The sequence below is a fragment of the Schistocerca piceifrons genome, chromosome 4 (genome assembly GCF_021461385.2).
Source record: "Schistocerca piceifrons isolate TAMUIC-IGC-003096 chromosome 4, iqSchPice1.1, whole genome shotgun sequence".
NCBI classification, from domain to species: domain Eukaryota; kingdom Metazoa; phylum Arthropoda; class Insecta; order Orthoptera; family Acrididae; genus Schistocerca; species Schistocerca piceifrons.
This window is the reverse complement of record NC_060141.1, coordinates 1,564,970-1,592,635: the sequence shown is the minus strand read 5'-3', so window position 1 is coordinate 1,592,635 and position 27,666 is coordinate 1,564,970. Positions and strand designations below refer to the sequence as shown.

The 27,666-nt window shown below is 48.0% G+C and overlaps 1 protein-coding gene and 1 long non-coding RNA gene across 2 annotated transcripts in view; both read right to left on the bottom strand.

The window, feature by feature from the left end:
* The window catches only part of LOC124795348, a 189,865-nt gene that overhangs the window by 142,588 nt on the left and 19,611 nt on the right, over positions 1-27,666 (bottom strand). The window lies entirely within an intron of this gene.
* Positions 2,588-5,662, bottom strand: LOC124795347. The gene is made up of 2 exons (XM_047259337.1): positions 4,829-5,662; positions 2,588-4,738 (listed from the first exon to the last, which is right to left on the bottom strand). The coding sequence occupies exons 1-2, from the start codon at positions 5,209-5,211 to the stop codon at positions 4,174-4,176; spliced, it is 948 nt and encodes a 315-aa protein (XP_047115293.1). The 5' UTR covers positions 5,212-5,662; the 3' UTR covers positions 2,588-4,173.

Genomic DNA, 27,666 nt, shown 5'->3' with positions numbered 1-27,666 from the left:
TTATCTTGTCACTATGATGTCAAAGTGATTGCTCTATGGAGTCGGATCTGGAAGAAATACATCCAGTGATGTATTTTTGCGTCTCTTTCGTGACCAGCAGTATACAGCCTGCTTCCAGGCTCCATATAAACCACATGCAATAACAACCTGTACCTTTGAAATAACTTCCGGGAATTCAGCCAGGTAACACTTTCAGCGACCGCCGATATTTCGGCGGGAGAACACCCCGCCATTTTCAAGGCAAACTGCTGAAAGTGTTACCTGGCTGAATTCCCGGAAATTTTTTGAAAGTTGTACACGCCAGGAGAAACTACGGTCTCACAACCTGTACCTGGCTATGTGGTCCATATATGGCGTCACTTTCTTAGTCGTAGCATATGCCAATCATTTCATCAAATGCTCAACACACACAAATTTTCTGCTTCACTTAAGCTTGTTTTTTGCTTACTCGTGAAGTGCTTTTAGCAAACCTTTTGTGTACTTTAGTCGTCAGCACTGTGTAGATACTTAATGCTTTGCATTACTTCCTCTCTTTGCTTAACGCGTGAAACAGTAATAGCGGATAACAATATACTGAGAACGAAAAGCAAATTCACATCTACATCTACATCTACATTTATACTCCGCAAGCCACCCAACGGTGTGTGGCGGAGGGCACTTTACGTGCCACTGTCATTATCTCCCTTTCCTGTTCCAGTCGCGTATGGTTCGCGGGAAGAACGACTGTCTGAAAGCCTCTGTGCGCGCTCTAATCTCTCTAATTTTACATTCGTGATCTCCTCGGGAGGTATAAGTAGGGGGAAGCAATATATTCGATACCTCATCCAGAAACGCACCCTCTCGAAACCTGGCGAGCAAGCTACACCGCGATGCAGAGCGCCTCTCTTGCAGAGTCTGCCACTTGAGTTTGTTAAACATCTCCGTAACGCTATCACGCTTACCAAATAACCCTGTGACGAAACGCACCGCTCTTCTTTGGATCTTCTCTATCTCCTCCGTCAACCCGATCTGGTACGGATCCCACACTGATGCGCAATACTCAAGTATAGGTCGAACGAGTGTTTTGTAAGCCACCTCCTTTGTTGATGGACTACATTTTCTAAGGACTCTCCCAATGAATCTCAACCTGGTACCCGCCTTACCAACAATTAATTTTATATGATCATTCCACTTCAAATCGTTCCGCACGCATACTCCCAGATATTTTACAGAAGTAACTGCTACCAGTGTTTGTTCCGCTATCATATAATCATACAATAAAGGATCCTTCTTTCTATGTATTCGCAATACATTACATTTGTCTATGTTAAGGGTCAGTTGCCACTCCCTGCACCAAGTGCCTATCCGCTGCAGATCTTCCTGCATTTCGCTACAATTTTCTAATGCTGCAACTTCTCTGTATACTACAGCATCATCCGCGAAAAGCCGCATGGAACTTCCGACACTATCTACTAGGTCATTTATATATATTGTGAAAAGCAATGGTCCCATAACACTCCCCTGTGGCACGCCAGAGGTTACTTTAACGTCTGTAGATGTCTCTCCATTGAGAACAACATGCTGTGTTCTGTTTGCTAAAAACTCTTCAATCCAGCCACACAGCTGGTCTGATATTCCGTAGGCTCTTACTTTGTTTATCAGGCGACAGTGCGGAACTGTATCGAACGCCTTCCGGAAGTCAATGAAAATGGCATCTACCTGGGAGCCTGTATCTAATATTTTCTGGGTCTCATGAACAAATAAAGCGAGTTGGGTTTCACACGATCGCTGTTTCCGGAATCCATGTTGATTCCTACAGAGTAGATTCTGGGTTTCCAAAAACGACATGATACTCGAGCAAAAGACATGTTCTAAAATTCTACAACAGATCGACGTCAGAGAGATAGGTCTATAGTTTTGCGCATCTGCTCGACGACCCTTCTTGAAGACTGGGACTACCTGTGCTCTTTTCCAATCATTTGGAACCTTCCGTTCCTCTAGAGACTTGCGGTACACGGCTGTTAGAAGGGGGGCAAGTTCTTTCGCGTACTCTGTGTAGAATCGAATTGGTATCCCGTCAGGTCCTGAAACGCTGAATTGTTTTCCCTCAAGTCCTAACGGTAATATTACAGAAGTTTTCCGCTTAAATTAACTACTCGTTTCTACACAGTAAAGATAGAGATGACAGACCAGTTTTTGCCGACTATGACTAAACTGCCAGGATGGCTTAGTAAAACTGTCTCTACGAAGCAACTATATTCTCTAAACGAAAAGCCATACAAGAGGTAGCAAGGGCAAGTGTTATAAAGAAACATCGTTTTCTTTTCCTTTGAGGGCGGATTGTACGAAAAATCAGAAAATTTGAATAGAGTAAGTTACTTGTGGAGGGATGGGTACATGGACGTGCAAATCATAAAAACGTTACATTGTGATTAAGAGGAAGATCTATTTCATCACATCACATAGAAACTGACATCGATTTATAACATCTTATCCATAGATATTAAATTCTTTTGCGCCCAAAACATCATGTTAGGAAAAATCGGAGCTTCCACGAAAAACATATCAGATCTAAACAAAATCATATGATAGATATGGTATTAAGTATAACTGTTCTCATGAAATAAAGGAAATTAAGAAAGTTAACAGACGTGTTGGACAGACACAACAGTTCATCAATAAGCAAACCGCAGATAGAAAATAAACACAGTAAAATATAATACATAACAAGATAAAATTAAACTTTAGCTTTGCAATAACAAAGTTATGGTCTGAATTTATTTATTTACCCCGGGAAGTTTGGATGCTTTAGAGTCTTTTGCTGGATACATTTCGTTTGAAATCCAAAGTAGCTCCTTCTGTAGCTGTACTTCACAGAGCATTTCTAGGATATACTTTCGATCCATTGAGCATGGATCAAGCTGAAGCCATTGAGGATACAAACGTTCAGTGTCCTTCAACATTGAGTTCACAAGGCTGCAGTTTACGCCAAACTGGTAATGGACAGTTTTGAACACGTCGTTGAACACTTTTAAATTAGATCTAACTACGGCAGTCAGATTTTCTGAAGGGCCTCTTAATTCGCCCAAGTCTTCCGCGGACGTTTCATAAGCTTTATAAAATATATAGAGTTCATATGCACTTTCCAGAGTCTTGTTGCCTTTAAGCAGTTCCGACACACAAACGTCACAGTTAAATTTTTTGATGCATTTATGTGCCAGGTAGCCTGCTAAGTAGCGCACTGCACAGTCCTCCACAGACGCTGGCTGACTCTGTAACTCTAATTCAGCACTGTGCACAAGCTCAGGTGCTTCATGTGCAGCTTCTTTCGGAACATGTTTTCCGCTGTCTCCATTCATGCTTACGTTAATTGCCGAAGAGGTCACTCAATCGTTCCCTTCCAGCACAGAATGGTCCTCATCGGGCTCACAGTTCGCCGAATCAACAGGTTTCATTAGTGATGCTACCACTATGTGCTGCAAGTTTCTGCGGAATTCCTGGCAGCTGGGATTCCTGTTGAAACCTGAGCGTTGCCGGATTACTGAAAATACATTTTCTATGGGGTCTTGGTTCACCCGCGATGTTAAGAAGAACTCATAGCCATCGCTTTTCAAGTCATTCCATAGCGTTAACAAAGCACGAATTGTGTGCTGAAGGCCTGTAAAACATGGAGGAATCTCAGTTTTTTGGGGGAGGGTTAACGACCCTCCACGTTTTTAACCAATCCAGGGAGTCCTGTAGATAATCCTCTAACCAACTTTTTTGAGTGCTTAGAGCACAGGCGAATGGTTTCGAATCATAGAGAGTCTTGCTATTCATTGCGTCGAACAAATTTTTCAGTCTTGCCAGAAAGGAAGCTGTATTCAGCGCTGTTTTGCTCTGAAGCTCCGACGTGGAATACGCTGATAGAATAGCGGCCGAGACGGAATGACTGAATACTTGTGTTGCAAGTCGAACACTCATTTTTTCAAAGTTATTCGGATTGATGTGCTTGTGACTGAGAGAGCAGCACATTCTTGCCTTTCCGCCCTTCCTATCTAGTTGATACATCTTGGCAATGTCTTGCCAAGACACAATATCATTCGAATCAGTTTGTATATCTCTCTCCAGCAAACGGTTTCGAATGCTTTTCAGGAGATGACACACGTCGTACATGACGTATTAAACTTTGTTTCGATAATGAAAGAAAGGTTTTTAAGTTGTAACACAGAGATCACGCACTAATGAGCGGTTATTGGACCCTTGGTCACAAACAATGCAACGAACCTTTAAACCAACAGTAAAAAGTTTCTCTAATACAACGAACAGCAACTGTTTCATTACATCAGATTTAGTCTGTTTGCAAGACGTAAAATAGGCAACAGGTAATTTCCATTTTTGACGCAGCCCACGAACGAGGAACATGAGAGCCTGTGTTGCCACCTTAGACGTACGTCCGAGGCTACCAAAATCTTCATAGCCCTCAACGACATCATACTTAGCGCAGTAGCTGAGACACTTCCTCACACTCATTTCGTCGAACACCAATACACAATCTCGGCAACTATCATCCATTGTCTTCACTTTTTCTACAAGATGTTCAAATAGTTTAGTTTCTGTGCCCGCTTTAATATCCATTTCACTGACCCACTTCTGAATAATTTTTTTCGAAGGTAGTTTCATTCCAACTTCTCTTCTTAAGTGGTCATATGCAGCAGGACTTTTATAAAATAAACTCAACGACAGCCGTCTCTCCGCTTCTGTCCAAGGAGTGAAAGGCCTGAAAACAATAAATGCGACTGTTTAATTCAGTTATTAAGAAAGTTGGCGCTAGTTAATGTATTTGACGTCATCGGAGGACGTTACTTACTTGTGTAGAAGCTGCATACCAAATAATGTTCCACATTTTGGAGACATATGCTTAACAGCCTCTGTTGCCACAGCTTTTACATCAGGCTTCTTCGTGGCAAGATGTCGCATTCTCCACAGTTTTTTCCTCTGCTTCGCCAATTTTAACTTTTGCTCATTAATTCTTTGTGTCAGCTTTCGTTTTCTTGGTGTTAAATCTGTTGGCAGCGACGTATCCGGCGAACTATGGACTGGCTCACGGGCAGGTGGCGAACAGCTTCCTTGGTGCATTTCGTAATCGCTGTGTTGTCTAGTGTTGTCTTCGTTTTCTACGTCTGCAGGCTCTTCCAGAGGTTCTGGATTTGGCACAGCGTTAAATACTAGTTTTGTTTTCAACTCATTCATAAAAGAATTGTCAGTGAAGTGAAGAGCACAAAGGAATTTATTACGCAGCTGACTCTGCTGCAAGTCAAACAATGAAAAGTTTCCACTGCGCAGAATCCACTCTTGACACCTGTAATGTAAGGGTGAATTAGTAAGGGTGAATTAGTAAGGCGAAATCGCATCTGGCTAACTAAATGAGACTGAGACATTAACAGATGAAAGTGCTTGGAAATTACGGTGTCTAGATATGTGGTTATTCATCAGCACCTTTGTAACTACATTTCACTTTTTAATGCTTTGTAAGACAAACAGCAGATGCGCCGATGTTTTAAAGAACATCGCTTTGCTGTAAGCAAAGAAAATATTTTTCGAAATGGGGGACTGAAGCAGAGTTCCCTTCGGGTAGTAAGTGCAGAAACTGTTGAGGAAGAAACAACGGGACAATATGTTAGTGAATGGACGTGGAAACAAATGAAGTTGAACGATAAATGAAAAATACATGGCTCTCGAATGACACATTATCATACAGCACCCACGAGGAATGTGCAAAAAATGAGGAAGCATGAAATGCTAAAAGTTTCGCTAAATTTATAAACTCTGTTCAGTGTGTAATTGGACCTGGAATTAGACGTAACATACAAAATAATACTTAGGAGCGACAATTACAGGATGAGTAAACGGAGTTATGCAAGTTTTGTAGGGGTTATTGATAACGGGAGGCATTGGTTCGTTGATAGCATGCAAAAGACTGCAGCTTGCCTGCAAAACAAAGAATTTTCGGTAATTTTATGAAACATTACTCTATCTACAAAATTGCTTGAATACTCTACAAATCACTTAATTGATGGCACAGGATACTCTTGCTTCTACCTTTATGGTCTCCTTCCATTCGATTAAGTAGTAGTGCGGGGGAAGCACGACTGTTTATATGGCATTATATGTATTGCGAGTAACGTAATTATGTCCTCATGATCCCTACGCGAAAGATAGGGAGGCAACAAGAGATTTTCAGATTCCTTACTGCAATTTGAGAGAGATCTTACCGAGGCTAGAGTGAGCATCCGAACCATTTTCTTCCGACTACATTACGAGGATAGTTTGGTAAGTCTGGTAAGTTTCATGAAGAATGGAACACTTTTGTTGAGCCTCCATGCCTGGTAAGCTTGATTATTCAAAGTATCATATAAACAATTTCAACGAAGTCAAGCATCCAGTTCGTTGTTGAAATGTTGACAGCCATCTGAATTGTTCAGTCTGTCGACTGCGACTGCAGGTGGAGAGATCAGAGTTTCGTGCTGTTATTAAACATGTTGATTTGAAGGATTGGACTGCCGCTCAAATCAGAACTGAATTGGATTAAGTTTACGTGAACTCTGTTCCATCACTAAAGACTCTTTACTTTTGGATTAATGAATTTAAACTTGGTCGGTAAGCACCGAGGACGAAGCGTTCAGCGACTGTCCAAGTGAGGTAATCACAAAGGAAATCCAGGATATGGTAATGCAAGACCACCAAATAAAAACTCCTGAGATTTATGAGACTGTCTGCATCTCAACTGAGCGACAGGATAACATTCTGCACGAACATTTGACTATGAAGGAGCTGTGGTGCCACGATTGCTATCTACCAATAACGTATCCAGCGCAACACTTCAATACGATGTCTGACGATGTTTGATCACGATCAGTAAGTTTTATGCGGCGATTTGTGATTGTCAGTGGAACCTGGATCCATCGTTACACATCAGAGCAAAACGGCAGTCAAAACAATGGACAAATGTTCGTGAAAGAGCTCGGAAGAAGGCAAAGACCATTTTGTCACCTTATAAGGTGATGGCCACTGTTTCTTTTTAGAATTCCCTTGGAGTAATCCAATTAGTTTACTTCGAAAAATGCAGAACCATAACTGGACATATAATTACTTTCAACGCTGATGTCAAGACGTTAATATGCAGACAGTGTAGAAAGCTCATTTAACATGTAAAATTTTCTGTGTTGAGAACTCTAGGGCGTGCACTATTTAACACACACTCTTCATCAGTGAAAATAACTTTTTTGATCGCACTTACAAGGGAACTTCATCAACTCGACCTCATATTTTCATGCGGAAAAAAAAAAATTGCCACCAATCGACCTCACGCAAAAATTTGAGCCATTATGCAGACACGATGTACTTATGGCCTTCTTATTCCTTTACTTTACTTCTATTTATTCCTTTACTTGAAGTGTGGAACATTGCTTGTTGTCAGAGTTCACGATTCTAGGTCAACTGGAAGTATGTTACAGATTTTCAAGAGTGAGTTAGTGAGTAACAGAATTTGTGACATAAATAGTCGTATCTTTCGATTGCGTTGACTTAGATGTTCAAATATTTTGCACCGCTTTCGCACGGTACATAGATTTCTACTCGATATCTTATCGCGATCTTTAGAAAACGGAGACTGAAGACTGCCTGACAGACAAGAAATGACAAATATTTTTTTCGAGTGACATAATTTCACAATTTTCGAACTTTTTCTTTTGCTTGTTCTATGAAACCTTGCTTCATACCAAATTTTATGATTCTGGGTCAACAGGAGGTACCCTACAAGTTTTGACGAGTGACCTTTGACGTATAAATTTCTTTTACATAAATTGCCGTATCTGTTGCTTGCGTTGACGCAGCTCAGTTTTTTTACATAACGAAGTGACCTTATACCGTATTATGTGACATAAATTTCCAATAATTATCTCTACCCATTCTCAAGAAAACGCGTTTTAAGGGTCGGACAGACGATAAAGTGAGACTACAACGGTTCCGTTTCTACCGATTTAGTATTAAGATTGTAAATGTTGTGTATCTGTTGGAGTAGTGCAAGACAGAATGCATCCTCACTCTGCAGCTGATACGAAACTTCCTAGCAGTGTAGAGTCTTGGTATGGCACACAGTTTTAATCTGCCAGGGAGTTCTAGCACAAGACAGATACTCATTCTCAAAGGAACAACATCTAAAGTAATACAATTTGTTTAAAGGTACCTTTTCTCATCTTTCACAGGGAAAGAAAATAATTTCATCGTCGTATCTTTCCGGTTGGATCCGCACCCCTTATACGCACAATTTCTTCCTGACATGACGCACCACAGATTCCCAAAAACACTTCCAGAAAATACTCGGTAGCGATAACGTAACCTTCCGCAGCGACTAAATGTCTCAGAACTGGATGGTGCCCTGTGCCGGCATTTGAGGGGAAGTGGTGGTGGGGATTTCCACTGCCACGGCCTCGTGTGCAGTTACCTGCTGCCCGCTGTCCGAGCTGTTTCGCACCCCAGCGCCATCCCGTGTCATCTGACAGAACTGCTGTAACCCCCCGTCCCGCACCCCTGTGCGCGTCAACAGGCCCTTACGGAGGTTGCCTGCCTGGATATCTTTGTCTGGGCCGCTATCCTCCCTCAGCTGGGCTCCGTCCGCGTCGGTCCGGCTGGTGGTGACGGGTGGCGCTGGCTGCAGCGGCGGGCTGCAGCGGAGGTGGGCGTTGCCGCGGGCCGCTATCCTCCCTCAGCTGGGCTCCGTCCGCGTCGGTCCGGCTGGTGGTGACGGGTGGCTGGTGGGCGTGGCGCTGGCTGCAGCGGCGGGCTGCAGCGGAGGTGGGCGTTGCCGCGGGCCGCTGCTCTCCCTCAGCTGGGCTGTGTCCGCGACGGTCAGGGTGGCGGTGTCCGCAGGGGAGGGGGAGGCTGGTATGGCTCTTTTGTAACCTGCTTCTATGGCGATTCTCAGGAAGTTTGCGAACTCTGCTTTGTATTTTTTGGATCTTACGGCTTTGTTGTTTTCTTCCCATAAGTACGATAGGTATTCCATGACATCTTCCTGATTTTGTTCTATTATTGCATATACTGTTTGACCTAGGATCCTAGTGGTACTTTGTTTCTTTGGTCGTGGGGAGGGTTTTATGCCCGGTGCGGTTAATAGTTCGATGTTTATCCTTTCAGGTGCACTTCTGTTTATCAGTGCCAGCATCGCTTTGCATGTCTCCCGTATTTGTTTCTTTTCTCCGCATTGGAAACGATTTTCCAGGGTATCGTTTTCATTACAGGTGTGACATTTTCCTGACGGTCTGAGGTGAATTGCTGCTGACCTTTCGTTTGTGGGTACAGTGTTGTTTATCGCTTCGTACCACGTCGCTTTGACGTTCGTATTGAGTGTACTTTCGTGCAGGTTGAGCCACACTTGTTTCCAATTGTGCGCGGGTTTCTTTGCTTCAATCTCGTTCCGTTTCACTTCCCCTCTCAGTTCCGTGTAAAGCTTTTTGGTCGTCCCGGTTCTTGTGTCTCCTGCTGTGTCTAGTACGTATCCTTTTTGGATGAAATATTCTCTTAGGTATTTTAATTTGTACGATACTGCTGACACGTTTACTGGTGCTTCTTCTGAGGCGGGTCGATATCTGATCATCAGGGCGGCTGTGAGGTTGTTTGGGTTCTCCTCTGTAATGCTGCTCACACGCTGTGTTAGCAGTGCGGCGCATTTCCTCTGTACGTCGGTCGGGCCTACTCCTCCTCCTCCTTCGTGGGTGCCTAACGTGCACGTGGAGCGCTGCACTTTGAAAATTTCTCGACGCTAGAGGAGGTAATGTATTGCACCTTCAGTGGACCTCGCTATTTCCTCGGGCGGGTAGGACACTTGCGCTAGAAACCAAACTTTGGACAGGTATTGCTCGTTGATGAGCCTCGCCTTCTGGAGCAGATCCAGCTCTCTGTTGCCATTCATTCTGGCGAGTCCTCTTATCGTGTGTAGCACTTCCCTCCAATTTTGTGCCGCCATTTTCATCGGGCAAGAATGTAGTTTCAGTCCTAGGCACTTTTGTCTTTCCACAACCTTGTACCAGGTGCTTTCGTCTTGCATCGTTTCGTTGCCAATCGGTAGTAGGGCCGTTTTGTTTTTGTTTATTTCAGCTCCTGCTGCTTGCGCGAATGTTTGAAGGACTCGATTTATTTTGTCGAGGTCTTCTGTCTCCCACGAAGAAACCGACGTCGTCAGCGTACGCTTTGCATTTTAATGTGGTGCCAAGCAACGTGATTCCTGTTACGGTGTCGTCTATTTTTCTTACGTTAGCAGCGGGTCCAGAGCAATGGCGAATAAACTCATCGAGAGGGGGCATCCTTGTCTTACTGATCTCTGTATTTGGATGACTTTCGTATTTCTGCCGTTTACCGACGCCTGTGATGGGGCACTGCTAAGGATGTTCTTAATGATTTTAATGAATGGTTCGCCGAGGCCGTATTTTTCCATCGTTCTGAATAGGAAGTCGTGGTCCACTCGGTCGAAAGCTTTGTGGAAGTCTATAGATATTATTGCAGCTTCTGCTTTATTTACTGCTGTAATGCCGATGCAGTCTCTGTATTCGCCTATGGCCTCCAATATTGTCCTTCCCGGTACGGCACAAGTCTAGTGAGGGCTTATTATTTTTGTCATGACTGTTTTTAGTTTGTCCGCCACGCATCTCGCAGCTATTTTATAATCTGCGTTTAGCAGCGTGATGGGACGGTAATCTTCCACTTTCCGGGGCGCTTCTTTTTTCGGTATTAGTTTTATGCTTCCCATTGTGAAGTCTTCCGGCAGTTTCTCTCCCTGTATTATGTCGTTGACGACTTCGGTGATCGTGTCGCCGATTATGTCCCAGTATTGGATGTAGAATTCGGTTGGAATTCCGTCCATTCCTGGGGCTTTTCCAATCGCACTGGATTTGACAATGTTGTGTACGTCGTCTTTTTCCGTGTTTGCCACCAGCTCCGCCTTTTCTGTGTGTGTCAGGACGTCCGGCAGGTCGTGCAGCAGGGTGTCTGCTGCTGCTTCGCTCGTTTCTTCTCGCCTGAAGAGTTGGCTGAAATACTTGTGTACAAGCTTTAGGATCTCTGCTGGCGCTTCTGTGGTGGTTCCGTCTTCTTTCTGCAGGTGTTTCATCTGTTTTTGTTGTGTCCTTCGGATTATTCTGTGTACGTGGTGAAATGTGGCCGGTTCTTCTTCCACTGTCCATAATGGCTGGCTTCTTTTTATTGCTTCAGTTTGTTCTTTCTGCATGTTTATTAGTTTTGTTTTTATGCGCCTTAATTTTGTCAGGAGGGCTGGGTGATCGTTCGTCTGGGTGTTTATTACGTCTTTCATGCACTGTGTGTAGAAGTCAGCGGTCCATTTCCTCCACATTGCTTTTTCCGCACTGTATTTTATAATGGTTTTTCGTAGCGACGGTTTTGCCTGTTTTACCCACCATTCTATGGTTGACTGTGTGTTTAATTTTTTCCTTAACCATTCCGTCCACATGTCGATGATTTCTTTGCGCGGGGTTGTGTCTTTTAGATCGTTGGTGGACATTTTCCAGAAGCTTTTTCGATAATCTTTCTTCCGTTCTGGAAGGAGTATTTTTGTAATTTGGCAGTTATGATCCGAAAACGCTATGGGTTTAATCTCTACTGTTTCTATGGCTTTATCTAAGTTTTTGGAAACTTATATCCTGTCGAGCCTACTCTTTCCGTTTCTGTAGAAAAAGGTAAGTTCAGTTGCGTCTGGATATTTAATTCTCCACACGTCTCTGATTTTAGTTTTTCTGATTATTTCATCTAATTGTACACACATATTGGCCGTTGGTATCTGGTCTTCCTTCGCCACGACGCAATTGAAGTCACCTCCGAGTACTAGGTTGTCGAAGTTTTCATTAATTAGCGTACAAACGTCTTGTTTGAAAAATCTCGCTCTAGTTGTTTTATTTTCCGATCCTGAAGGGGCGTATATGTTGGTGAACAGCGTGCCTTGTATTTTGATAGCTATGCCTCGACCGTTTGGTGTTGTGCGTACATCATCAAATTCGATGTTTTCTTTTACTAATATAGCTGTTCCGCATTTTGCTTCTACGTTTGTGACGATGTTGTACCCATCAATGTCTTTCATGGTCGTTTTGGTAATTTCTTGTATTAGCGCTACGTCCACTGTGTCGTAGCGAAGGAAGTCCGATAGCATTTTTATTTTTCCGGCAGATGAGATTTTGTTCACATTTAAGGTTGCGATCGTGTACGTGTGCATTGCAGGGTCAGTCTTCAGAGCTGGATTCGGTGTCCATGGTTGGCTCGAGTTTTGTCTGCTTCCGCTTGCATCTGTTTCTAGTGAGCGAGAGGAGTTGTTTCTCCTCCTTTCACCTTTATTTCCTCCTTTTTTGCTTGTTTGGTTCGTCGGTGCCGTTTTCGTTAGTGTTCTTTTCGGTGTCTTTTTTTATTTCGATTTTTCACCACTCGTCTTTCTGGCTGTTTTTGCGTCCTGTTCGTTATCCTGGCTTAGTTTTAAGATCTTTTTCAATTGGTTTGTTCTCTCTTTTATTATTTGCTCGCGTGTTGTCTCGTGTGTCATTTTTCCAGTGCTTTCCGTCCCGGTCTCGCATTTCTGCGGTTCTCGTGTGCTCGGCCTGCGCGCGGGCCGGCCGCTGCTGGCTTGCACTTTCCTCTGCGCTGTCCTCGCCAAGCGGCCTTTTGTCAGCGCTGGCCGTAATACGGCGCGGGTGCCGTTACGCCTTCCTCTGGGGTGGGCTCGGGCGCGGCTTCGGCCGGCGCGGGTGCCTCTGCTGCCGCCAAGTTGGCCTGTTCTGTCGGCTGGATTTCCATAGCGTTCTCGTCGTGCTGTTCGTCCTGGGGTGGCGTGTTCTTTTTTCTCAGAGAAAGCGCGGGGAATTCTGCGTTCCAATTCATCATTGCCCCTGCATAGGTGTTTTCTCGGGGCATTTGTGTTGGCCTTTTCCTCGGACAGTCGTTTCTCATATGGTCCTCAGCGTGACATATTGAACACGTTTGCGGTTGTCCGCTATAAGTCACGAATCCCCGGTGTCCACATACCGTGATAAACGAAGGAATGTGCTTGCGGAGGTCCACTTTAACCGTCCGCACACCCGAATCCACCTGAATCCTGTAAGCGCTACCCCACTTTTCCTGATGAGGCCACGTACGTTTCCATACATTCTTATCGTCTCGATAATCTCTTCATCCGGCACCTCAAAGGGCAAGTTATAAACTTCAATATTCCTGATACCGTATCCTGAGTGCTGAATCAAAACGTTACTAATTGTTTCGTCCTTATGTCGGAACTTCCAAATCCCGTTGTTTGTCTTAGTAATCCTGTCAATTACTTCAGGGTTATCTATTTTCAAGAACAGAGTATCCGTCAAGAAGTCTAGCTGAACTCCAGTTATGTTTTCTATAGGCACACCAACATCGTCTATTATCCAGTTATGCACTTCAAAGGCGGTCGAACGTGCATGATACCGTGTTACATCTATTGAGTTGAGCCATCTTAGATCCAAATTAATACGAAACAGAATTAAGAAACAAGGTTTGTACTCGCCGGGAATTCCTCTGCTACCTGCGACGCACAATGGCGAGTGGCACACGTGTTGCCAGGCGGGCAGCCAGCCAAGTACTAACTGGGCCCGATGTTGCTTAACTTCGATGATCGGACGAGAACCGGTGTATTGAACATGGTATGGCCATTGGCGTCCTTATACTGTAGCCGCACCACACAAGAAGCATTCGCCTCTTCTCCCAACACACGCAATCGCTGCTTTCCGTCCCCCCAGGGGGTCCACAACTCTTTTGTGGATACGTGCGTAGCGAGCACGGGACCCCGAGCTAATGTGGCCTTCCTTCCTTTCCGGGCTGCATACCTTTCCTTTCCGCATCCTTCCCCATCCCGCATCTTCGCCCCTCCTCCCCTCACCTCTGGCTCTTTGCTTCCCTTTCTCCCCCTCTGGGAGTATGGTTTGTGCCTACGTCCGGAGACGGACGCTCGAAACTGTTCCAACTTCCTTGCTTTCTACACTTGCAAGTCTTCGTCCTTCCTCTGTCCTTTTCTTTTCCTTTCCTCTTCTCTTTGCCCTTTTCTCCGATGCGGCGTTTGAGTCCCCTCTTCTTTCCTTTCCCTTTCTCTTTTTTCTTCCCTGTGCGTGTCTGAAGGCCGACCCACGCACTTCCATGCATAGCCGGTGACGGGGTAACGCGTAATTCCCCGCCCCGGGTAGACAGGTAGGACACCTACGTACCCCCTGGTAACGGCCAGGCCCAGGGAGGGGTGATTACCCGAGCTGATACCTTCCGAAAGTGCCGATTGGTCCCTCCGTCCGTTTGTCGGGAGGTGTGACCTGAGGTGTGAACAATCACCTAAGGCGGGAGTGCCCTCAGAGAGGGCCCCCACAAGGGAGGAGCGCGCCATCGGAGACGCCGATAATCATGGGGGATTCTTCCGCAATGGTTTCCTCACCTTCCACTATGTCTGCTCACAAGCGTAAGTTCACTGACTCTCAGTCACAGACGGTTCTTCCATCGTTGCCACAGTTCCTTGTTGTTTCTCGGTCTGACGAAGGTCACGACTTCTCCACGGTCAACACTTTCGTTATTCAGAAAGGTGTCGACGCAATTGCAGGTCCTGTAAAGTCTTGTTCCAGATTACGGAATGGCACCCTGTTGTTAGAAACAAACAGTGCCCTCCAGGCACAAAAATTGCTGCGTACTTCTCTGCTCCACACCTTCCCTGTCCGGGTGGAACCGCACCGTACCTTAAATTCCTCGCGTGGAGTCGTTTATACACGATCCCTCGATGGATTGTCTGACGAAGAAATTCAGCACTACCTGTCTGACCAGGGCGTAACGGCTGTTCATAGAGTTATGAAAAGGGTTAACACAAACATCATTCCAACCCGCACTGTCTTCTTGACATTTGACAAAGTTCAACTCCCATCGAAAATCAAAGCAGGTTATGAGATAATTTCCGTTCGCCCTTATGTCCCAAACCCTACGCGTTGCTATCGGTGTCAGCAGTTCAAGCACACCAGCCAGTCCTGTTCCAATCCGGCCAAATGTGTTACGTGTAGCAAGGATGCCCATGAGGGTGCTTGTCTACCTCCATCCCCTTGCTGCATAAACTGTATGGGTGACCACGCTGCTTCCTCTCGAGATTGCCCTGTTTTTAAGGACGAAAAGCTCATCCAGGAAATAAGAGTGAAGGAAAAGGTGTCGACCTTTGCTGCTCGAAAATTATTCGCCAGTCGCCAGCCCACCGTGCCTCAGACAGGAAAATACAGCACTGTCCTTGCTTCTCCTTGGCCAACAAAGGAGGCCGCAACGCAGACTTGCGACCTCACCTTTAGTGCCACGGTCGTCAGATCGGCCAGCGCAAAGATCGCCCGTTCAACGTCACCACTTTCGCCTGCCCTCTCTATGGCTCACCCTTCATCGGGTTCTGCTAAATCTCGAGCCCAAAAGTCAGACACCAAGTCTTCGAAAAGAGAGCATACTCGTGAAGAGTTTTTACGTACCGCAACTTCACAACCATCGGTTCCTCCTTCATCTAAACATCATACTTCCAAGAAGGCTACAAAGAAACCCAGTTCCTCTCCTTCTCCGCCAAGGCGTGTCCCATCTACAGCACCACCTGGCGGAAATCGCCCTCGGCCGTCTTCTGTGTCGCCAAGGCGCACTGCTGGTGGCCGGTCAACCGGCTGATCGCTGGTGGCAGGAGCTGCTCCTGACCAACCTATGGATCAGGATCTTCTGCCTACGGCTGAATGCCACTCCATGCTGTCGGTCGCAAGCTGAGCAGTCGTTGAGTTGACAGCACCCTTGGTCACATTCCTTCATTTTCTGTTCACCCTATGTCCATTATCCACTGGAATATCCGCGGCATTCGAGCCAATCGGGATGAATTGTCGATCCTCTTACGATCCTACTCGCCGGTCATCTTCTGTCTTCAGGAAACAAAGCTGCGTCCCCATGACCGCTTTGTTCTCCCTCATTTTCAGTCCGTCTGATATGACCTCCCCTCTGTTGAAGGCACTCCCGCCCATGGAGGACTCATGATTCTTCTCCATGATACTCTCCATTATCACCCAATCCCCTTAAACAGTTCCTTCCAAGCTGTCGCCGTCCGCCTTTCCCTCTCTGGATACACGTTCTCTCTTTCTACTGTATACATTCCATCGTCCACACCAATGGCTCGAGCTGATTTCCTTCATCTTCTTGGTCAGCTTCCACCCCCCTATTTGCTGGTTGGTGACTTCAATGCCCACCACCCACTTGGGGATCTCACATCCTTGTCCACGTAGCTCCCTATTGCTAGACGTCTTCCACCATGCGGATCTAGTTTGCCTCAACACTGGGGTCCCCGCATTTTTGTCTGCCTCCACGACAAATTTATCTCATTTGGAGCTTGCGGTCGGTACTTTTCCGCTAGCTCGGCGCTTCGAATGGTTCGCCCTTGATGATACACACTCGAGTGACCACTTTCCATGTGTCCTTAGACCGCAGCCTCAACTGCCATATATGCGCCCATGACGCTGGAAGTTTGCCCAAGCCGATTGGACACTTTTTTCGTCTATAGCGACATTCGATGACCGTCGCTTTCCCAGCGTCGACGATGAGGTCACACATATTACCGACGTTATTCTCACAGCTGCGGAACGTTCAATACCACGCACCTCCGAATTGCCCCGGCGCCCCCCCAGTTCCTTGGTGGAACGAGGCATGCCGTGACGCAATACGTGAGCGGCGACGTGCTCTTCGCATTTTCCGTCACCATCCTACTTTGGCCAACTGTATCCGCTATAAGCAGCTCCGTGCGCGATGCCGTCACGTCATCCGCGATAGCAAGAAGGCAAGCTGGAAATTCTTTATTAGCTCATTTAACACCTTCACTCCCTCCTCGGAAGTTTGGAGTCGGCTTCGACGGTTCTCAGGCGCGCCTAGTTTCTCCCCGGTCTCTGGGCTCACTGTTGCGCATGATACATTAGTGGACCCCGTCGCAATTTCTAACTCATTGGGTCAGCACTTTGCTGAGATTTCGAGCTCTTCCAATTACCCGCCAGCGTTCCTCCCGAAGAAACGTGCAGTGGAAACGCGACCTTTTGCTTTCTCCTCTCAAAATCGCGAAAGCTACAATACTGTTTTCTCCATGTGGGAACTCCAACATGCACTCTCTTCTCGCTCCTCCGCCCCAGGACCGGATGGTATCCACGTCCAAATGTTGCTGCATTTATCAACCCATAGTCTGCGTTACCTCCTTCGCCTTTATAATCGAATTTGGACCGACAGTACTTTCCCCAGACGATGGCGGGAAGCTATCGTCGTTCCCGTTCCGAAACCTGGAAAGGACAAACATCTCCCCTCTAGCTATCTCCCCATTTCTCTCACGAGTAGTGTCTGTAAGGTTTTGGAGCGTATGGTGAATTACCGTTTAGCTTGGTGGCTGGAATCCCACAGTCTTTTAACACCTGCCCAATGCGGATTCCGAAAGCATCGTTCTGCAGTTGACAATCTTGTTGCTCTCTCTCCACTTATATCATGAACAATTTTCTCCGGAAACGCCAAACAGTAGCAATATTTTTTGATCTGGAGAGAGCATACGATACCTGTTGGAGGACAGGCATCCTCCACACACTGTTCTCTTGGGGCTTTCGAGGTCGGATGCCCCTTTTTCTTCGCGAATTTATGGCAGAGCGCACATTTAGAGTGCAGGTGAACACTACTCTCTCCCGTACTTTCTCCCAAGAAAACGGGGTACCCCAGGGCTCCGTGCTGAGTGTTGTACGTTTTGCCATTGCCATAAATCTAGTTATGGATTGTCTCCTTCCTGATGTCTCGGGCTCCCTCTTTGTGGCCGATTTTGCGATCTACTACAGCGCTCAACGGACCAGCCTTCTTGAACGACGTCTTCAAGGATGTCTCGATCGCCTCCACTCTTGGAGCATCGAAACCGGCTTCCGTTTCTCACCCAGTAAGACCGTTTGTGTCAATTTTTGGCGACGTAAGGAGTTTCCTCCACCCTCCTTACATCTAGGACCTGTCAACCTTCCGTTTTCAGACGTCGCTAAATTCTTGGGTCTTATGTTTGACAGAAAACTATGCTGGTCCTCCCACATTTCGTATCTTTCAGCTCGCTGTCTGCGATCCCTCAACACCCTCCGTGTCCTGAATGGTACCTCGTGGGGAGCGGACCGAGTGGTCCTTCTCCGCCTCTATCGCGCCTTAGTGCGCTCGAAATTGGACTATGGAAGCATAGTCTACATTTCTGCTCGGCCGTCTATTCTTCAGCGTCTCGACTCTATCCACCACCGTGGATTACGTTTAGTGTCTGGAGCTTTTTACACCAGCCCTGTGGAAAGCCTTTATGCTGAGACTGCTGAACCTCCGCTGTCCAATCGGCGAGCAGTCCCGAGTCGTTATGCCAGCCATCTGTCTTCCATGCCTGCTAATCGAGCCCATGACATATTTTTCGACGCCTCCTTTGATGTAGGATATGCAGGCTGCCCCTCCTCCCTACTACCACCGGGAGTCCGCTTCCGTCAACTGCTCCATTCTCTTTCCTTCCGCACTCCAAAAACCTACTTGACAACTTGGGGTACAGCACCGCCTTGGCTCCGTCCCCGGATCTGCCTGCTCCGTGACCTTTGTCGATATCCCAAGGATGGTACCCCTTCACTTGTTTATCGTCTGGCATTTGCTGCTCTATGTGCACAAATGACAGACGCCACATTTATTTACACCGACGGCTCGAAAACATCGTTAGGTGTAGGGAGTGCCTATGTTGTTGGCGACACCCCAAATCACTTTCGGTTTCCCGACCAGTGTTCGGTCTATACTGCGGAGCTTTACGCTGTTCTCCAGGCTGTCCACTACATCTGCCGCCATCAGCGGATACAGTACGTTATCTGCTCAGATTCTCTCAGCTCTCTCCTCAGTCTCCAAGCTCTTTACCCTGTGCACCCTCTGGTCCACCGGATTCAGGACTGTCTGCACTTGCTCCACCTGGGGGGCGTCTCGGTGGCGTTCCTCTGGCTCCCGGGACAAGTTGGTATCTGCGGAAATGAGGCGGCCGATATTGCAGCCAAGGCTGCAGTCTCTCTTCTCCGGCCAGCAATTCAATCGATTCCCGTCGCCGATCTCCGGAGCGTTTTATGTCGTCGTGTTGCTCATTTATGGCGCGAGCACTGGTCGCAACTTCCCCATAATAAATTGCGGGACGTGAAAGCTCTTCCTTGTGCTTGGACCTCTTCCTCCCGAACGCGTCGTCGGGAGGAGGTAATTTTAGCTAGACTCCGGATAGGGCACTATCTTTTTAGCCATCGACATATTTTAAGGGGTGATCCTCCCCCACTCTGTCCCCACTGCTCTCAGCTGTGGACGGCAAGACACCTTTTAATTGAATGCCCCTATTTTACTCCGTTTCGCGCCCGTCTACAGCTGTTGCCTGATATATAGTCAATTTTAGCAGATGACACACGATCGGCCGATCGCGTTCATGAGTTCATTAGTGCCAGTGAAATGACGTCAGTCATTTGAAGTTTTTTTTGGGACAACCAACCCCCTTCTGTAGTGACTTTTTAAGCCTTCCTTCTGCTTTTAGTTTCTCCAATTTTGACTTTAGTTCCCATTGCTGCTGATTTCCAATTTCGGTTTTTTACTGTTTCCTAAGTCACGGACTGGGCGCTAATGACCATAGTAGTTTTGCGCCCTAAAACCAAAACAAAAAAAAGCTGCTTTCCGTGGCACATTTGACGCCAAGCACGTCTTTCCACCTCGAAGGTGGCGCGGAGTGCGCACTCGCCTCGGCGTCTCAGAGGCTACTGCCGAACGTAGGTGAGATGCACAACACAGGTGCAGCTGCTCGGTGCACCGCCTGTCATTCGTTTGGTGCGTGCAGCCTCCGGCACTGGCTGGCGATGCGCCTTGTTCCTGTTATCCGGCACGGGGCTTGCGCGCGGCCGGACGGCGGGGGGACTGCGCGGGGTGTGGCAGTGTCCTGCTGCACCGACGGAGGCTTTCTCACCTGGCTGACACACGCCGCGCTTCCAGATATTTGCGTAATTTGCGCGGTGCATTCGCCCCTGTCCCCCCTTCCGTCCCCCCGACTTGTCGCGCTCCTGTCCCCCCCCCCCTTCCGTCCCGACTTGTCCCGCGCCTGTCCCCCCCTTCCGTCCCGACTTGTCCCGCGCCTGTCCCCCCCTTCCGTCCCGACTTGTCCCGCGCCTGTCCCCCCCTTCCGTCCCGACTTGTCCCGCGCCTGTCCCCCCCCCTTTCGTCCCGACTTGTCCCTTGTCCCGCGCCTTTCCCCCCCCCCCCTTTCGTCCCGACTTGTCCCGACTTTGCTCGACTGCCGCTCACGTCGCGTCCATATGACAGCACAAGCGTGAGAAACGTCTGCGGGAGGTGGCGAGACGACAAAAGAATAAATTTATGATTAGAAATCGAATTTGGAGCTGTACGCCGCTGCAGAACGATAGGCAGGCGCTAACGTATTTCGGAGCATACCGCCCGATTCGTACAGTTTTGTCGTTTTCAAAGACTTCTGGCAAACTTCGTTAGCACATTCTCCTTCAGACTGAGTTAATTACTGCATTTTCGTACCTTATGGCCATTTAAAATGCTTAAGGAAGTTTCTTTTTCACAACAGAAAGGTGGTATGTGAAGAGGGCTGGCAGGAGTAGCGACTGAAAGGCGAAAAATGAAGGCAGGCAGAGTTCCCAGGCGCTCACCCTTCCGAGTACTAACGTTGTTGCTTCACTTCTGTGATCGGACGAGAACGGAAGATTTTATTTCTTTCTTTTTTTTTTGTTTGTTTATTTACTTCGTGGAATTTAGCACTGCTATAAAACAGTAGGCCCTGACTTATTTCAGAACTCATCTGTCGGTTCGTACTGTGTTATTTTCAAGGCGTTCTAGCACTCTTCTTTCGCGCATTCTTGCTCAAACTGAGTTCACTACTGTAATTTCGTATCTTACGTTTGATACAGTACTTTAAAATGCTTGTGGAAGCACCTCTGTCGCACCTGAAAGTTGGTATGAAAAAGAGGGCTGGCAGGTGTAGTGACGTAAAAATGAAAAAATGAGAGCCAACAGCACGTTTTTTTGTTGTTTTTTTTTTACGGGCCTCCCAACTCCCCTCATAGCCCGGCCTTTTCGCTCTCCACAATACGCCTTCACCGGCGAGCTTCTCAGCTATAAAACGATGCTGTTGGTAGTGCAGGATGATGAACGAAGAGGGGGCGTAATAGGTGCTCCTTGTAGCTGGGCGCAGATGGTATGCACCAGATGGAACGGGAAAGGGTCCTCGTCTGATGACGGAGGTACGGCACGTCCATCGAAGGGGAGGGCAAGATTCAACAACAAATAATGAAAAGTAAGTAAAAAACCAAACGGAAAAGTGCTTCCATAGACCGGCGGTAAAAAATTCTACCGACCAAATGTGGGGGGGAAATGGAAACGAAGAAGAAGGACTTCGCAACAAAAGAACAAGTCGCAAACCCGCGTGAAAAGTAAATAAGGCCCGGGAGGTCCCCCTAACGAAGGATAGAAAGCAAAGTAAAATAGCAGATCCGTTTTTAAAAGCAAGCGGTCGGGCAATGAGCGTGGCATGCAGTCGGCGGCAATGAGGGCAGGGGTCAATGAACCTGAGGCCTGGCCACAGGGCCGCCCCCACACCCGCCATCACTCATATCGACCTTAAAACAAACCATAATGCGGGACACCGGCGTGAAATTCCACACCGACAAAAGTTCAAAGAGTGGCGAGCACAGACACGTGACGAGACTTGGGAGTGCTCAACAATGAAAAAATGAAAAAATGAAAAATATAAAAAAACGCAAAGCAGTCACCACCAAGACTGAGAACTGAAACAGCAGTAAAATATCCCGTCACGCCACAAACTGGGGGAAAAAATAATAATGAAATTAATAAGACTGACGCACATAGCAAAACAGAAAGTTTGGCAAGAACGGCCAGAAAAAACTAAAAAGACTTCTGATTACGTTCGGTAGTCAAGGGTCGTCAAGTTTCGTTCCAGAAAATTTGAAAAAGTTGCAGTAACGCATATTCATATCGTGTCGCTCAAAGGCAAGAGAAAAGATTAGAGAAAAAAAAAAAACGTCCATGCTACGCAGGTACGGAAAGCCGTGCAAAAGCATGCGCTAGTGCGACCTGCAAAAAATTAGCAAAATTTCGCCGATAGTGTGGCGATGCCTGAATCTGGATATGTTGGGTCCATAAATAGGTGAGAAAGTCCAGATCGGTAGACAACTTGAGGGAGAAGAGAGCAAAAACTGTGTGGCCAAAGATCCACACCGTGGCATTGCGCTTCGTGGTGGGGTAGACGTCACACTGCGGAATTAAGACAGCATCCACAGTAACAGTTAGTGTGTCCACCCTCTGAATCAAACGAATCATGTCCCTGGCGACTTCCCAAACACGGCGGAAGCGGTCACACGCAAAGCGGTGTTCAAGAGTATCGTCGGCAGTACACACGTCACACACTCCAGACTGGATAAGATTTATAGAATGAAGCTTGGAGTTGGTGGGGATGGTGCGATGCACCACCTTGTACCACACCGCGTGGACGGAAGCCGGGAGAACGTCATTGGCGAGGTTTTTCCACACTGCCACCCAGTTGCAGCGTGGCAATCGATACTCCCACACTTACAGCGAACAGGAGGTCCGCGGAAAGCAGTGCAGACAGCGCTAACCGTGTGGGCGGAGATGTCACAAAGCGCCAGGTAACTATTATCAAGAAAGTAGCGGCGCACGTAGGAAAGGTGGAACGGGATGTGCGACACAGAAACAGGGGCCACTTCAGAAGGAGGACGGTAACGATTAAAAACAAACGCAGAGGGACCGCAAGGAGCTTTCTGAATAACAGCAGTAGTTGGCTTCCAAAAAAGGGCCGCACATTTGGCGGAAAAATCAACGAGTCCCAAACCGCCATCCCCCCTGCGGGTTCGGGGGTTAGAATAGGCCCGCGGTATTCCTGCCTGTCGTAAGAGGCGACTAAAAGGAGTCCATCCCCCTCACGGGGGTAGTTAGCGCCTGCGTCCGGAGACGGACGGTTTCACGACCTATAATCGTGGTCTTCTTGGTTTTTCACTTCTCGTTTCTTCCTTCCTTTTTTTTTTTTTTTGTTGTGGTTTTAGGGCGCAAAACTTCTATGGTCATTAGCGCCCAGCCCGTGACTTAAGACAGTAAAAAACCGAAATTTAAAGCCAGCAGCAATGGGAACAAAGTCAGAAAATTGGAGAAACTAAAAATAGAAGACTGCTTAAAAATCCACTACAGAAAGGGGGTGATTGTCCCCAAAAAAGGCTTCAAATGACTGACGTCATTTCACTGTCACTAATAAACTGTAGAACGCGGTCGGCGGAGCGCGTGTCATCTGCTAAAATCGACGATAGATCAGGCGATAGCTGTAGACGGGAGCGTAACGGATTAAAATAGGGGCATTCAATTAAAAGGTGTCTTACCGTCCACAGCTGAGAGCAGTGGGGACAGAGTGGGGGGAGGATCGCCGCTTAAAAGATGTCGATGGCTAAAACGACAATGCCCTATCCGGAGTCTAGCTAAAATTACCTCCTCCCGACGACGCGTTCGGGAGGAAGAGGTCCAAGCGCAAGGAAGGGCTTTCACTTCCCGCAATTTATTACAGGGAAGTGCCGACCAATGGGCATGCCATAATTGAGCAACATGGCGACATAAATCGTTCCGAAGATCGGTGAAGGGAAGCGACTGAATAGCTGGCCGAGGAAGAGAGACTGCGGCCTTGGCCGCTATATCGGCCGCCTCATTCCCACAGATACCAGCGTGTCCCGGGAGCCAGAGGAACGCCACCGAGACGCCCCTCAGGTGAAGCAAGCGCAGACAGTCCTGAAGCCGGTGGACCAGAGGGTGCACAGGGTAAAGAGCTTGGAGACTGAGGAGAGAGCTGAGAGAATCTGAGCAGATAACGTACTGTATCCGCTGATGGCGGCGGATGTAGTGGACAGCCTGGAGAACAGCGTAAAGCTCCGCAGTATAAACCGAACACTGGTCGGGAAGCCAAAAGCGATTTGGGGTGTCGCCAACAATATAGGCACTCCCTACACCTAACGATGTTTTCGAGCCGTCGGTGTAAATAAATGTGGCGTCCGTCATTTCTGCACATAGAGCAGCAAATGCCCGACGATAAACAAGTGTAGGGGTACCATCTTTGGGAAATTGACAAAGGTCACAGAGCAGGCAGATCCGGGGACGGAGCCAAGGCGGTGCTGTACCCCAAGTTGTCAGGAAGGTTTTAGGAAAGCGGAAGGAAAGAGAATGGAGCAGTTGACGGAAACGGACTCCCGGGGGTAGTAGGGAGGAGGGGCGGCCTGCATACCCTACATCAAAGGAGGCGTCGAAAAAAAGGTCGTGGGCTGGATTAGCAGGCATGGAAGACAGACGGCTAGCATAACGACTCAGGAGGACTGCTCGCCGATTGGACAGCGGAGGTTCAGCAGTCTCAGCATAAAGGCTTTCCACAGGGCTAGTGTAAAAAGCTCCAGACACTAAACGTAATCCACGGTGGTGGATAGAGTCGAGACGCCGAAGAATAGACGGCCGAGCAGAGGAGTAGACTATGCTTCCATAATCCAATTTCGAGCGCACTAAGGCGCGATAGAGGCGGAGAAGGACCACTCGGTCCGCTCCCCACGAGGTACCATTCAGGACACGGAGGGTGTTAAGTGATCGCAGACAGCGAGCCGAAAGATAGGAAACGTGGGAGGACCAGCATAGTTTTCTGTCAAACATAAGACCCAAGAATTTAGCGACGTCTGAAAACGGAAGGTTGACAGGACCTAGATGTAAGGAGGGCGGAAGAAACTCCGTACGTCGCCAAAAATTGACACAAACGGTCTTACTGGGTGAAAAACGGAAGCCAGTTTCGATGCTCCACGAGTGGAGGCGATCGAGACATCCTTGAAGACGTCGTTCAAGAAGGCTGGTCCGTTGAGAGCTGTAGTAGATCGCAAAATCGTCCACAAAGAGGGAGCCCGAGACATCAGGAGGGAGACAATCCATAATTGGATTTATGGCGATGGCAAACAGTACAACACTCAGCACGGATCCCTGGGGTACCCCGTTTTCTTGGGAGAAAGAACGGGAGAGAGTAGTGTTCACCCGCACCCGAAAAGTGCGCTCTGCCATAAATTCGCGAAGAAAAAGGGGCAGCCGGCCTCGAAAGCCCCAAGAGAACAGTGTGCGGAGGATGCCTGTCCTCCAACAGGTATCGTATGCTCTCTCCAGATCAAAAAATATTGCTACCGTTTGGCGTTGCCGGAGAAAATTGTTCATGATATAAGTGGAGAGAGCGACAAGATGGTCAACTGCAGAACGATGCTTCCGAAATCCGCATTGGGCTGGTGTTAAAAGGCTGCGGGATTCCAGCCACCAAGCTAAACGGTAATTCACCATACGCTCCAAAACCTTACAGACACTACTCGTGAGAGAAATGGGGCGATAGCTAGAGGGGAGATGTTTGTCCTTTCCAGGTTTCGGAACGGGAACGACAATAGCTTCCCGCCACCGTCTGGGAAAGGTGCTGCCGGTCCAAATTCGATTATAAAGGCGAAGGAGGTAACGCAGACTATGGGTGGATAAATGCAGCAACATTTGGACATGGATACCATCCGGTCCTGGGGCGGAGGAGCGAGAAGATGAGAGGGCATGTTGGAGTTCCCGCATGGAGAAAACAGTATTGTAGCTTTCGTGATTTTGGGAGGAGAAAGCAAGAGGTCGCACTTCCGCTGCACGTTTCTTCGGGAGAAACGCTGGCGGGTAATTTGAAGAGCTCGAAATCTCAGCAAAGTGCTGACCCAACGAGTTAGAAATTGCGACGGGGTCCACTAATGTATCATGCGCGACAGTGAGCCCAGAAACCGGGGAGAAACTAGGCGCGCCTGAGAACCGTCGAAGCCGACTCCAAACTTCCGAGGAGGGAGTGAAGGTGTTAAATGAGCTAATAAAGAATTTCCAGCTTGCCTTCTTGCTATCGCGGATGACGCGACGGCATCGCGCACGGAGCTGCTTATAGCGGATACAGTTGGCCAAAGTAGGATGGTGACGGAAAATGCGAAGAGCACGTCGCCGCTCACGTATTGCGTCAGGTCATGCCTCGTTCCACCAAGGAACTGGGGGGCGCCGGGGCAATTCGGAGGTGCGTGGTATTGAACGTTCCGCAGCTGTAAGGATAACGTCGGTAATGTGTGTGACCTCATCGTCGACGCTGGGAAAGCGACGGTCATCGAATGTCGCGAGAGACGAAAAAAGTGTCCAATCGGCTTGGGCAAACTTCCAGCGTCGCGGGCGCATATATGGCAGTTGAGGCTGCAGTCTGAGGACACATGGAAAGTGGTCACTCGAGTGTGTATCATCAAGGGCGAACCATTCGAAGCGCCGAGCTAGCGGAACAGTACCGACCGCAAGGTCCAAATGAGATAAGGTTGTCGTGGAGGCAGACAAAAATGTGGGGACCCCAGTGTTGAGGCAAACTAGATCCGCTTGGTGGAGGACGTCTAGCAATACGGAGCCACGTGGACAAGGGTGTGGAGATCCCCAAAGCGGGTGGTGGGCATTGAAGTCCCCAACCAGCAAATAGGGGGGTGGAAGCTGACCAAGAAGATGAAGGAGATCAGCTCGTGCCATTGGTGTGGACGATGGAATGTATACAGTACAAAGAGAGAACGTGTATCCGGAAAGTGAAAGACGGACGGCGACAGCTTGGAAGGAAGTGTTTAAGGGGATTGGGTGATAATGGAGAGTATCACGGAGAAGAATCATGAGTGCTCCATGGGCTGGAGAGCCTTCAACAGAGGGGAGATCATATCGGACAGACTGAAAATGAGGGAGAACAAAGCGGTCATGGGGACGCAGCTTTGTTTCCTGAAGACAGAAGATGACCGGCGAGTAGGAGCGTAAGAGGACCGACAATTCATCCCGATTGGCTCGAATGCCGCGGATATTCCAGTGGATAATGGACATGGGGTGAAAAGAGAATGGAGGAATGGGACCAAAGTTGCTGTCAACTCAAAGACTGCTCGGAGCTAGCAACCGACAGCATGGAATGGCATTCAGCCGAAGGCAGAAGATCCTGATCCATAAGTTGGTCAGGAGCAGTCCCTGCCACCAGCGATCGGCCGGTTGACCGGCCACCAGCAGTGCGCCTCGGCGACACAGAAGATGGCCGAGGGCGATTTCCGCCAGGTGGTGCTGTAGAGGGGGCACGCCTTGGCGGAGAAGGAGAGGAACTGGGTTTCTTTGTAGCCTTCTTGGAAGAATGTTGTTTAGAGGAAGGAGGAACCGATGGTTGTGAAGCTGCGGTCCGTAAAAACTCTTCACGAGTATGCTCTTTTTTCAAAGACTTGGCGTCCGACTTTTGGGCTCGAGATGTAGCAGAACCCGACGAAGGGTGAGCCATAGAGTGGGCAGGCGAAAGTGGTGAGGTTGAACGAGCGATCTTTGCGCTGGCCGATCTGACGACCGTGGTACTAAAGGTGAGGTCGCAAGTCTGCGTGGCCGCCTCCTTTGTTGGCCGAGGAGAAGCAAGGACAGTGCTGTATTTTCCTGTCTGAGGCACGGTGGGCTTGCGACTGGCGAATAATTTTCGAGCAGCAAAGGTCGACACCTTTTCCTTCACCCTTA